Source organism: Trichomycterus rosablanca, chromosome 10 (assembly GCF_030014385.1).
Source record: "Trichomycterus rosablanca isolate fTriRos1 chromosome 10, fTriRos1.hap1, whole genome shotgun sequence".
In the NCBI taxonomy this organism is placed as follows: Eukaryota; Metazoa; Chordata; class Actinopteri; order Siluriformes; family Trichomycteridae; genus Trichomycterus; species Trichomycterus rosablanca.
Genome location: NC_085997.1, coordinates 30,381,811 through 30,395,243, shown reverse-complemented (window position 1 = coordinate 30,395,243; position 13,433 = coordinate 30,381,811). Strand labels below are relative to the sequence as shown.

The following is a 13,433-nucleotide window of genomic DNA, read 5'->3' as shown; positions in this document are numbered from 1 at the left end:
ATTAAGGATTTGAAAATAAGATTAGCATGACTGACAGGACTAAGTCTTATGGTATAGTCTATATGAAGACACAAACAATAGAATGTTTTTTTCTTGACTTAACAGTCATCATTAAACATCTTTTCTATTAAACGTCACTTAACATAACCTGACTGACCTGTTGTGTCTGTAACGGTTGTTGTTTCTGCTGCTGCTGCTGCTTTTGTGGCCTCTGCTGTTTCTTCTGATTGGCCTGTATCTGCTTCTGTTGGCTCTGGTGGATAATCAGCTGCTGCAGCTTCTGTTGTTGCAGTACCTGAATCTTTTGCCGCTGCAGCTGTTTAGACTGATCTGCAGTTTGTTGCTGCTGCTGCTGCATTTGCAGTCGGTGGATCTGCTGCAGTTTGAACAGCGTTTGCTGAGAGCACTGGGTTTGCATCTTTCTCTGCGTCTGTGGTTCCGCTGACGTCTCCATGTCCTCCTTTGCTTCCTCCTTCACCTTTACCACCTCACCGTTTGTCAGGGCTGGTCTTTCCACTTTGATCGAGACATCCGGGCTCTCTGTGGTCACGGCACGCTTGCCCTGTTCAAGCTGTGAGCGCAGAGTCTCCACCAGCTGCTGTTTCTGCCTCAGCATTCGGGTCAGCTGCTCAATCTGCTTGTCTTTCTCTTGCAGCATTTGATCTTTGTCCAGCTGGGGTGCTAACGGCGGCATGGATATTTTAGGCCGAGAAGGGACAGCGGTGGGGAAGGATAGGCAACATGACGGACGCAGTTGTCCAACAGGCTCCTCCTTGACTGGGGACAGGTGCTCTGAGGATGCTTGCAGACTGAGTTGAGTGAGAGGTGAGCTCACCTGTTCAAAAACAGAGAGACACTGAATACAAAACAAAAAAAAAAGATGTACCGCAATGCAAACAATACACTGTTGTTATTAAGAGGATATGCACCACAGGATCTGAATAACAAAAATAAAAAAAATGAACTGAAACATTGATTTGACATTTGGTAATGTCAACATGGAACCAAGGCAGTAATCTAAAATCTAAAAATGAGTAATTCACTCAAAAAGCGAACCAACCATTTCTCCAAACACATCCCCATTACAGCTGGCCTCATCAGCACTCGTTCCAGTCAACGAACGGTCGGACGGAGCAGGAGACACAGGAGGGGAAGAGCTCGTACTGCTGAAGCGCATGATTTGAGCCGGGGCTGCAGACTGGAGCCCGTTGGTCCCCGTCACTGGATAAGCTGCCACTTTTCCAAGGGTGTCCTTGGATTGGTGGGTGACAGGAACAGAGCTGGAGGATGGTGTCGTTGCCCCCTGAGGTGAAGCTGGAACCATTTTCACCGCTCCCGCCCCACTATTCTGTTCCTGGTAGTTCTTCAGTCTTTCTATGAGGTCGTTCTTGGTACCAGACACAGTCAAGCCTCTTAGTTTCAGCTCCTGTTTGAGCTCAGCAACCTGTTAACAAGATACATGAATCAATCACTGTGGACAAACATTTCAGGTTTTTAAAATACTGTAAAATGAGAACCGACGTACTTTGAATTCATCCAAGTTTGCAGGCAACATGCCTGGCTTGGCAACTACTGGTCCTGGTTGACTCTGACGATTAGATGGGGCAGGACAGGATGTGGAAACTGATCGAGAAGGTGACGGGCCAGAATTTGATGGTTGTTGTTGCTGCTCAGCAGTAATCCTGAAAATACATGGACTGGAGGTTAATGTTCCATCCTGAAATGACGTCCCTGTTGTTTACGGCTGTATGCTTTATTGTCATGTTGAAAAGGGAACTGTTCATCAACTGTTCAAGTTTGTGTGGCTCTGTAGGAGGGGTTTTCCCCAAAAAGCTTCCTTCTAACCAGTCTCCCTGTCACTAAGAAGCACCCACATAACATGATGCTGCCACCACCATGTTTCACTGCTGGAATGGATGTGCATTGCCTGTTTTTGCTCATAAAGTGCTTCCTGTTTTGCCCATATAAATTAATTTTCATCTCATTAGACCAGAGGATTTTTTTCCCTCATGAGACATTCAGCAACAGATCTACACCTTGCCACAGTTTGATTGTGGACAATTTACAGCTTGGTTTTTGTCCTAAAAATGTAGTGTAAATGTGGGCCCTCGTAGATCATGGTGTGTGCCTTTCCAGACTATGTCCAATCGATTAAATTCCAACACATCTCAAAGGTAATTTGCACTTGTGACTTTAGAGTCCATTAAAAAGCGACATACTTATGTAATGATTATAACCACATCGTATGGAAAAGCTTGTTTGGAAAACACTCTCGGTCTGGCAACATTTACAAATACAATACTCTAAAAAAGCAGAAATCATGCATCAACAACATTCAGAGACGCCACTAACTCTTGGCTCAGGGTCATCTGAGATGGACTGACTCAAAGTGGAAATGTGATGTGGTCTGACATGTCCATCCTTTGGGGGTACATATGCATTTTGAAGCAAGAAATGTCAGGGACATCCCTGCATGTTTCAAAAGGCAACGTTTGTTTTGTTTGTTTATTAGGATTTTAACGTCATGTTTTACACTTTGATAACATTCATAACAGGAACAGTAGTTACTCATTACACAAGGTTCATCAGTTCACAAGGTTATATCGAACACAGTCATGGATAATTTAGTGTCTCCAATTCACCTCACCTGCATGTTTTTGGACTGTGGGAGGAAACCGAAGCACCCTGAGGAAACCCACTCGGACACGGGGGGAACATGCAAACTCCACACAGAAAGTACCTGGGCCGCACCACCTGGGGATCGAAGCCAGGACCTTCTTGCTGTAAGGCGACGGTGCTACCCACTTAGCCACCGTGCCGCAGAAAGACAACGCCAAAACACATTCTGCATGTCGCATCATACAAAGTGTATGTAAGTGCTAGACTGGCCTGTCTGCAGTCCAGACCTGTCTCCTATTAAAAATGCAACCACCAAATTTAGCATAAGTGTATATATATATACAAATATTTTGACCTGTGTCTAAGTTCTTTTTTTAGCAGTCTAGTTTCCTTTCTTTTTTAAATACCTCACACATTATTTACCATTAATAAAAAAACCTAAATGAGTCACTCACTTGGGCGGAGCGGGTAGGATAGTGTGGTAGTTGTAGTGCTGCTGTTGTTGGCTGATGATCTGGAGCTGAAGGAAGAGCTGCTGTTGGTGAAGGATCTTAGCGTAAGATGAGTCCAGCTGGGGAGGAGGCTCGCGGTCGTTCTTCTGATCAGGTGGAATGTACTGGTGATATTTGAGCTTCTTTACTTTGGGCTTGTTCTCTTTAGGTTTCTTATGACGCTGACTGGGCCGATCGGCACTAGACTTTGACTGGGACTGCTGCAGCACAAACATATGAAGCGAGAGGGGTTACAGGGAAGCAATGGATGGAAATGTGTTGAGATAAAAATAGATAAAAAAAAAAAGGTGTTAATAATGAATAAGCTGACTTTTACTGACTTTGGCAAATCCAGTGGGAGGACGGGCACTTGTAACCATCAGGGTTCCACTGGGCAGATTTTGTGGAGGGGAGGAGTCAGGGCCATTAAGAAAAGATGGTGCGGGCTGAGTGAGAAACTGGAAGGGTTTTACAGGTTAGTAGAGCATTTTCATATCAACATGCAATTCCTACTATATTTATTATAGTATTTATTTATTAGGACTTTTAATGTCATGTTTTACACACTTTACACAAACACTGGTTACATTCATGACAGAACGGTAGTTTAATGTCAAACAGTCATGGACAATTTTGTATCTCCAGTTAACCTAACTGCATGTCTTTGGACTGTGGGAGGAAACTGGAGCTCCCGAAGGAAACCCACGCAGACACGGGGAGAACACACAACAGAAACACTCCTCACAGAAAGGGCCTGGAATGCTCCACTTGGGGATCGAACCTAGGACCTTCTTGCTGTGAGGCGACAGTGCTACCCACTGAGCCATTGTGCTGCACCAATTCCTGCCATAAAGCAAAAAGTATTTTGACACCTGGCCTTGAGCTTGTTCAATGAATAATTCCAAAACCATAGGCAGTGGTATAGAGTTGCCCCCCTTTGTGTCAATAACAGTTTCCACTCTTCTGGGAAATTTTTGGAGTGTGCCCATTCAGTCAAAATGCACCTATGTGCAAAAAACGTAATGTTATAAGTTGTTAAATGAAATTGAATTTAAGGTTTTGTGGTGGCTAGTGGAGTTCCGCTAAACCAGACTCCACAAACTTACTGTATGGTGTTTGTGCACAGAGACAGAGGTCAAACTGAAAGACCGAAGGGCCCTACTCAATTATTTGCCACAAAGGTGGAAGCATATAATGCGTTTTCTAAAACTGAGTGAATTTTAACTATAAGATTGGCATCCAAGCAGTCTTGCTACTGCATTTACAATGCAAAATTGCAGAAAACATAGTGAATCCAATTAAAACAAATGCAATATTGCTTCTGAAGGAAAGCTGGAATGTACCTGTGTGGGTGAGGGGTTCCTGTTCAGATTGTGCACATCAGAGGGGGAATGCAGAGGTGCATGGCTGAGCGGGGAGTCCTGACTTCCAGGCTGATCAGGTGACAACCCATCACTGCTGTCCTCGTCCAATGAGGAATGCTCACCCTTTGGAGAACCTGAGAGAATGCAAGGCAGTGTTGAAGAATGCATCACTGACTATAGAGAGCAGATTGCTAGACAATATTAAGTAAATAAGCTTGTGTTGTCTGTATGATATACTTCTCTGGCTGACCTATTAGTGTGGGGACAGGCAGGATGTTCTTGTGGATGAGCTCAATCGGGCCGGGCCTGTGAGAGATTTTGTCATTGAGGTCATCGGCCAGACGAGCCCGCTTCAGTTTGAGTTGTTTGGCCTGAAGAGAGGGCTCTACTGAAGTCTCTGTAAGGTGGGACACATAAGAACTTACAAAACATTCCAAAGAGACAGAATACAGCCAGAGACAATAAAACAAAACTACACTGATAATGTTGTTTTGCTATTTTGTAAATGAATTGGTATGATATGTTGGCAAAAATATAACAATGCAACAGTCTGTCTCATCGCCCGTTACATCTCACTTAAGCACACAGAAATGTAGCAGCTCTGCGAGCTAAATATGCAAGCAAAATGTTATTGTTTTCTTGTACTAGCTGATATTTTGCTGCAGATACAGTGCTGTGAAAAAAAACACATCTGCCCCTACCCAGTTTCTTCTATTTTTGCATATTTGTCACACCTAAACATTTCAGGTTTTTCCCCTTTTGGCTGCTCCTCTGTTTAGGAGTCACCACAGCGGATCTTGGTGCGCACTGTTAAGAGCACCTCCTAGTGGCTAGGCAGTTTGTCCACAACCCCCTCCACAAGATGTTGGCTGCATCCGAAATTGCATACTTCCATAACGAACAGTACACAAAAGCAGTACGCGAGCACTTGCATACTGAAAGAGCTTACTGCTTTACCGGGCATAGCAGTGTGCACTGCCTCAAATTTATTAGGCACAGTTTAAGTATGCAATTGTGGACGCAGCCAAAGTCAATTATGTCTGTGGAGACATCCAACCGCCCGATAGCACCACTGGGATTCGAACCCTGGATGTCAGCATTAGTGAGCAAGCGTGTTTAACCTGAGTGAAACGGCAACACATCAGACACTCACCCTCAAGTATGTGCATCCTGACCAGCTCTGACCTCTCTGGACGACTCCTGATCTTCCTCTTCAAATAGTCCTCAGTCTGCAAGTGAGCGACAGTTAGTGGTCAGTGGTCTGCTGTTGCATTTTAATGCCGATAAAAAACAAAACACCCGACCGTGTGCAGTTACTCACCCGAGCTCTCTCCAGACTTTTTCTCTGCTCATGAAAGGCAGCAGGACTCTTCAGCGCTGTGAACAAAAAGAAAGTGAGATTGACCCACAGACTGACTGTTCCACAAAGACAGTAATATATGATATTAAGAAACACACTGAAAGCAGAACTGTCAAATGCCAAACTTGTCACTATGTCTCTAAAACTAACTTACACAAGTAATGAGAAAAAAAAACGGGGAATTACAGCATAAGCTGACCTGTAGGAGGTTGAAAGGGCATCTGAGAATAAAGCAAATGATGCTTCTCTAATAGTTCTGATGAATGTTTCGATGACATGCTATACTTTAACAACTTCACAGCTAAAGACAGAATGTGGAGCATTTTCTAGGACCAAAGCGGTAAAATAAATGTTGATTCTAATGACATTTACATTTTCAGCATTTAGCAGATGCTCTTATCCAGAGCGACTTATGCCAAGTTCACACTACACGACTTTCCAAGTCGTCAGGTCACTGTACAGTTCACACTACACGACTGGATCTCTTGTAAACGGGAGTCTTTCAAGTCGGTGTGGATCTCACACTACACGACTGATCAGCGATAGGGGGTTTCACACTACACCATCTATCACCAACTGGAATCGCAGGCGAGCTTCTCTGGTCTCCCAAACGACGTTTTGTCACGAAAACAAACATGAAAAGTCAAAAATGCACATCAACAAGCAGCGAGCGATCAAAGTTTGTGCGGTAATATGCAGCGTAAAATCAAGGAGAAAAAATAAATGAATCTGAGTGGATTCGTCTACATGAACAGCATGGATTGCTCTATAGTGAGTTGGAGGTTAATAAATATTTTTTGCAATGCAGCGTTGGTGTTTTGTAGAGAACGATAAGGTCAGAAATACTGTAAAACTTGTGTGTGTGCCGATGTATTCTGATATAAACTATATTATACCCCGTCCGACCTTTTTACAACTCCTCCCCTGCGTTTCCCCTCACGTCGTATCTTGTGTTCTCATTGGCTGTTCGACATAGCACTCATTGCCAGTCGGGCAACTCGGATCCAGATATTCGACAAGCTAGATATCTCACTTCGAGCCGCTCGGATCGAGTTGTTAAGGAGTTCACACATAGCGATCAAGAGCCGAGCAAACGCAGAGTTGCTCCCGAGCCGGCAAATCAGTCAGTCAGACCAGTCGCCGAGTGAAAATTAGGGCAAAAATCATGTAGTGTGAACTAGGCATTACAGAAGTGCTTCCATAGTAAACATTACCTTACTCTAGTTTAAGTAAACAACAGTCCAAGAACACAAATCTACTAAAATTCTGTTAGAACCAAACTTGTCACTATTCAGCTTATATGTACTACACTAACAACATTATTAGGATAAAAACCAAGAAAAATGTTCTGTGGAACGGACCGGTGACTGCTTGCACCCAGAGAAATCAATCAGATTTGAAATGAAGCCATGAAAACATGTCTGAAAATCATTAATTCTAGGTACAGCAAAAGCAGGCCAAGTGGCTGTTATAGACACAAAGTGAGCATAGTTTAGTTCGATGCAAATAAGGAACTAGAATAAATTTCATTATTAGTGAGTTTAGTTGGTGGTTTCAGATATTTCTTCCAATTAACTTTTCTAAACATAGGGAACTAGTTTTATTTTTAGGTTTGTTACATTTTCATTTCATTTTACACGCACAACAGTCTCTCAGGTTTACACATAGGGCAGTGGTGGCTCAGTGATTAAGCTACCAGAAGGGTGAGTAAATGGTTGTTGGTTAAAGCCGCAACACCAAGTTGCCACTGCTGGTTAACCCTTAACCCTTAAATTCTCAAAATCGTAAGTCACTTTGAATAAAGGCGGCTGCTAAACGTCATAAATGTAAACGTCCACAGAGTGTGCGAAAAACAAACTAAAAACATCCAGTAAATGGCAGTTCTGAACAAAGAAATACTGTATCTTCTTGATAAGAGAGCTTAGATGAAAATGGATTGATTGACCTGACAGGAAAGCTATCGTATCTCAATTACTTTTGATAACCGTTGTGACAAGCAAAGCATCTCCACATGCACATTAAACGTTAAGGTAAGTGGAATACAACGGCAAAAGACCATGTGCTACAGACCATATGGCAGAGTTAGAATTTGACATAAAAAGCATTAATCAAATGGATACAACATATATAACCAGATTATATTTAACCAGTCATCATCAGCTGAAGATTAACCACTAGCCAAAAAGCTTAGAGCGTTTAATTAAAATATAAAACACATCAAGTTTCACATCAACAAGTCGTCACATTTTATTTAATTAAAAACAGCGTAATGAGTGAAGGTAGCAGTAACAGAGGCCAGTAGGGTGAACATAAACACTGAGTATAGGTAAATATACACTGATCAGCCATAACATTAAAACCACCTCCTTGTTTCTACACTCACTGTCCATTTGATAAGCTCCACTTACCATATAGAAGCACTTTGTAGTTCTACAATGACTGACTGTAGTCCATCTGTTTCTCTGCATGCTTTGTTAGCCCCCTCTCATGCTGTTCTTCAATGGCCAGGAGCCCCACAGGACCACCACAGAGCAGGTATTATTTGGGTGGTGGATCATTCTCAGCACTGCAGTGACACTGACATGGTGGTGGTGTGTTAGTGTGTGTTGTGCTGGTATGAGTGGATCAGACACAGAAATGCTGCTGGAGTAGCATTTCAGAATAGTCCACCAACCAAAAATAACCAGCCAACAGCGCCCCGTGGGCAGCGTCCTGTGACCACTGATGAAGGTCTAGAAGATGACCAACTCAAACAGCAGCAATAGATGAGCGATCGTCTCTGACTTTACATCTACAAGGTGGACCAGCTAGGTAGGAGTGTCTAATAGAGTGGACAGTAAGTCGACACGGTATTTAAAAACTCCAGCAGCGCTGCTGTGTCAGATCCACTCATACCAGCACAACACACACTAACACACCACCACCATGTCAGTGTCACTGCAGTGCTGAGAATGATCCACCACCTAAATAATACCTGCTCTGTGGTGGTCCTGTGGGGGTCCTGACCATTGAAGAACAGAGTGAAAGCAGGTTAAAAAAGTATGTAGAGAAACAGATGGACTACAGTCAGTAATTGTAGCACTTCAAAGTGCTTGTATATGGTAAGTGGAGCTGATAAAATGGACAGTGAGTGTAGAAACAAGGAGGTGGTTTTAATGTAATGGCTGATCAGTGTACAGTTCAGCATGGTGAATGTAGATTTTAAACAAAAACAGAGATGTAATTGGCATCAGCATGGTTAACTTTTCCTTTTTACTTATAAGGTCCAATTATCAAGTTTATATTTATTTTATTAATTAATTGCCAATCTGTGAAATTTATTGTGCAAATTCAGATCACTTTTCATGCTGTGCGTAACCCCAGTTATTGAGCATGCGTCTCTCTCGCATCACAGGATCAATACCAGCCTTTCTGCAGAGCTTTCACGTCAAGATCAAATTAAAAATAGATCGAACGGGAAATGGGCATGTCTGTTTATGTCCGATTACTACTACACATTAAGTCACGTATGTGCTAAGAGGGATCAGCTTAAAGCTGCAATTCCACATGGAATAGTGACATGCTGTGACATGGCGGCCTGAATGCGTGTTATGAAGAGTTAAGCGTTGATGTTTTGGTTTTGCAGCAGCACTTCCTTCTACTCGCTGATAGGCAGAACAGAGAGTGGTGTGAACACAGTGGTTCGTCTTGTCTGATAAGCGGAACCCAGAATGAAGAAGTGGAAACAAAGGAGGAAGCAGTGCATGCATCTATTTTCATAATGACTAAGAGGTCAGACTTGAGGGGCAGATCAGTGTTTTTAGCCATCTATTCAGAGACCACCAGTGACCAAATGAAAGCAAAACATGTGATGGCTTTGATATTGGTGTTTCTGGAGCAGCTGTGCAGACGATAATGTAAAAGAATTGAAATGCGTGTTAAATATTTTGCCAAGATGTCTCAGAAAATGTACACAGGCAAATACAGCGTCCACTGTGCCATCGGAGTTAAGTAATTAAATATTGAGGCTTTGGTGGCGACTGGCTTGCCCAGAATGCTCAGCTACTGAAATTAAATCATCATTAAACAAACTAAATTCATCTGCTTGCTACAGAAATGCATTTTCCTTTAAAGTGAGACTTTTACATTCATTAATTCATTCATTTTCTTATCCGCTTATCCAATTAGGGGCGCGGGGGGGTGCTGGAGCCTATCCCAGCTTTTCAAAGGGCGCAAGGCACACAATAACACCCTGGACATGGACACCAGTCCATCGCAGGGCAGACACATACACACACCTATTCACTTACAGTGCAATTCAGTGTCTCCAATAAACCTGACTGCGTGTTTTTGGACTGTGGGAGGAAACCGGAGCTCCCAGAGGAATCCCACGCTGACACAGGGAGAACATGCAAACTCCAGACAGAAAGGACCCGGACCACCCCATCTGGGGATCGAACCCAGGACCTTCTTGCTGTGAGGCGACAGTGCTACCCACTAAGCCACCGTGCCGCCCAGACTTTTACATAGTGGGCCTAAAATGGTAGCTATAAAATGATAATAATAATCAATAAAAGAACTATGAAAACCTAATTTAAAAGCTTCTACTAGATGCCAAGAAGGTGTGTTGGAGGTATTTTTGTTTGGATTAACAAGTTTAAAAGAACTTGCAGTCTTGTAAAGTCAGCATGCATTATCTATTTTTTTAAAAATGTACCATTTAAAGAATCAAAATAAAAAGTAGTGCATTCAGGTACAGAAAGGCAAAAACATTTAAAATGGCTTTACATTAATAAGCATAAGCAATATTAGTTATGTTGTCACTTAGACTCTTGCAACATCAGGAATTTGTACAACTGCATCTGAGGCAATCATGCATCACTTCATTGGTGCTTATATTTAAATAAAGCCAACAACTGTTCTATGTCAGAAGCATAAAAACACACATGCAGACTTTATTGACATGCTTAGCTTAATACGGCACAAGACTAGACATTTAGATGTACTATAAAACTCATCCGTGGTAATGGTACACCCGCACAGTCATAGCGCAAGCTGAAGTTTAAAGTGTAAAGTAAAAATATAAGGAAGAAGGAACTTACGCGGCATGATTCCTTGGCTAACGAGCTCCTCTCGTGTCCTCCTCTGTTGTAGCTTAAGCTGGAGGACTGCATGAGGACAAAAAAAGTTAAGAAGTTAAGAGTTTCACCAGATTTAACTATCACATCAGTTCAGTCTTCACTTCTCGGAGGCTATTCCACATCCAGGATCTCAGGGATTTAGGTGCACATTTAGGCTGAAGTATGCGAGGCTGGGTCTGGCTTCGGTTGGAAAGGAACATGCAGAGAAGAGGGACTGTCAGAGTTAAGGCTATTTAGTCTTACACACTTCCTGTTTCACCATGCTCAACTGTTTTCTTTGATTTAAAATCGCAACGCTGGCTGTAAATGAGAGGTGGATCAAGAACAGAAACAGGAACAAACACAACATTGGTACAAGAGGCAGCAAAATTGCTTAACGAAAGACCAGTGATACTGTTTTGTTTCAATAACTGACCATGGAAGGTGTATTTGATTTGATAACACTGGAATGTATTCACTATCAATACTCGGCACAATAGAGTAAATTATACAGTCAAAACAATCGATTCAGTTAACCACTAACCACAAATAACCACTGTTAGATCAATGCTGTCGATTAAAAGCTCATTTAAATTTATTTCTATCAGCTGATACATTATCATTCTTAGACATTTATTGTGTAATGTGGTTGCAGATTTTTATAACAACAACTGCTGACCAAATTCAGAGTTCCTTTAATGAAATTTTGTCTGACAAATCATTTGTTGTACTCAAAATTGCAATTATGGATCATTTTTTCAGTTAAGTTGAGGCAACTTTATATATACTATATAAGCAAAACAGTAGCAAAATAAAATCAATCCATCCATCCATCCATCCACATATCTATCTATCTATCCATCCATCCACATATCTATCTATCCATCCACATATCTATCTATCTATCCATCCATCCATCCATCCATCCATCCATCCATCCATCCATCCACATATCTATCTATCCATCCACATATCCATCCACATATCCATCCACATATCTATCCATCCATCCACATAGCTATCTATCCATCCATCCATCCACATAGCTATCTATCTATCTGTCTGTCTGTCTGTCCGTCCGTCCGTCCGTCCGTCCGTCCGTCCGTCCGTCCGTCCATCCATCCATCCACATAGCACAGTGACTGAGAACACTGATAACAAATTAAAGCATCATAATTCAAAACTAACTTATCAATAATAAACCACTGTTAACTTGATTATTTGCCAAAACAAACTGGGCCTAAGTAAGTAGTAGTTTACTGAATAACCTGTGGTAGTTTGTGCTAGTGATTAGCACAAACTACCACAGGTTATTCAGTAAACAGAGGCTACAGATGTGTTGAGGCTGAAGAACACTGGCAGTGTCTGGGTCTGTATTCAGCAGCTAGATAAATAAATAAATAAATGCAGCTACTTTGCTCTGGCCAGGCTAAAATGCTTCGTTAAATATATAAACACCTGTCCCTAATATTATGACATCATCATGGGCATGGCAATGCTGTGTTTATTGGTCAGCTGTTCTGACATTCATGGACGCTGTATTATGGGAATAAGTGCTGAGAGTTACTGAGCAATTGCACCATTCACTCTCCTAACTGTACACACACACACACACACACACACACACACACACACACACACACACACACACACACACACACGTGCCACACAATGACAGACAAGCTAAAACATGCCAAAGAACCTATGTAGCACAACTGACCAGGATGTTTTTCCCCTACACTGACCTCTGACTGAGTCTAGTTCATTCACAGCCCACTTTCCTCTCTCTCTCTCTCTCTCTCTCTCTCTCTCTCTCTCTCTCTCTCGTAAAATGAAGGTTTTTGTTGGTTTCACTTTTATTCAATGTCATCTAAATTCCTCTCATTTCCACTTGAACGACAGCTATTGAACACCCAACCCCCCTCACTGCCCTTCATAACACTATTTCTGTCCCCAACTGCACCCTGAAAAAATGACATGTGCTCGTTTTTATACAATGACTGATCGAATGCTAAACACAGAGGCACTGAAAACTGAACAGTGTATCACTTCAATACTTCTGGCACCCTGGCTTCCTGGAGTCATGGTAAAGGATTTCTGATCCCAAACTCCCAGCAGCCAACTGGCCGAAGCTCAATTAAACATGACGCTTGTCCCCAAAGAACCTGAACTGAGGACACCTCATAGGTCAGGCTGGCTCTTAACTCTTGGCTTCATGTTGTGTGTGAATAGCAGGTGGATGATTTTAGCTCTAAGGCTTTAAGCTTGATCTGATGTGCTTAAACTTCTGATAAGCTGCAATAGAAGAAACTTCATATTAATGAGCTGTAATAAAAAAAAGCTGCATAAGCGGTGGAGGATTAACTGGATCACTATGACGTCTCCGTCATTCTGTAAAATCTGACTTGGTACTGGTTTTGCTGGAACGATGAATGTTTTTGTCTTTGTTTTGACTTGATTTGGTGCAGAAATGTAAATTAGTAGCAAATGCTTACCTGGC

The 13,433-nt window shown here is 42.2% G+C and overlaps 1 protein-coding gene across 4 annotated transcripts in view; it reads right to left on the bottom strand.

The window, feature by feature from the left end:
• The window catches only part of mrtfab (myocardin related transcription factor Ab), a 55,987-nt gene that overhangs the window by 6,323 nt on the left and 36,231 nt on the right, over positions 1–13,433 (bottom strand). For all 4 annotated transcript variants that reach the window (XM_063003120.1, XM_063003122.1, XM_063003123.1 and 1 more), the window contains 10 exons: positions 10,916–10,981; positions 5,796–5,851; positions 5,628–5,703; positions 4,725–4,871; positions 4,454–4,608; positions 3,452–3,568; positions 3,075–3,331; positions 1,526–1,682; positions 1,061–1,444; positions 158–835 (listed from right to left, as the gene is read on the bottom strand). In XM_063003120.1, the coding sequence (XP_062859190.1) occupies positions 158–835; positions 1,061–1,444; positions 1,526–1,682; positions 3,075–3,331; positions 3,452–3,568; positions 4,454–4,608; positions 4,725–4,871; positions 5,628–5,703; positions 5,796–5,851; positions 10,916–10,981 (2,093 nt within the window). The remainder of the gene's footprint in view (positions 1–157; positions 836–1,060; positions 1,445–1,525; positions 1,683–3,074; positions 3,332–3,451; positions 3,569–4,453; positions 4,609–4,724; positions 4,872–5,627; positions 5,704–5,795; positions 5,852–10,915; positions 10,982–13,433) is intronic.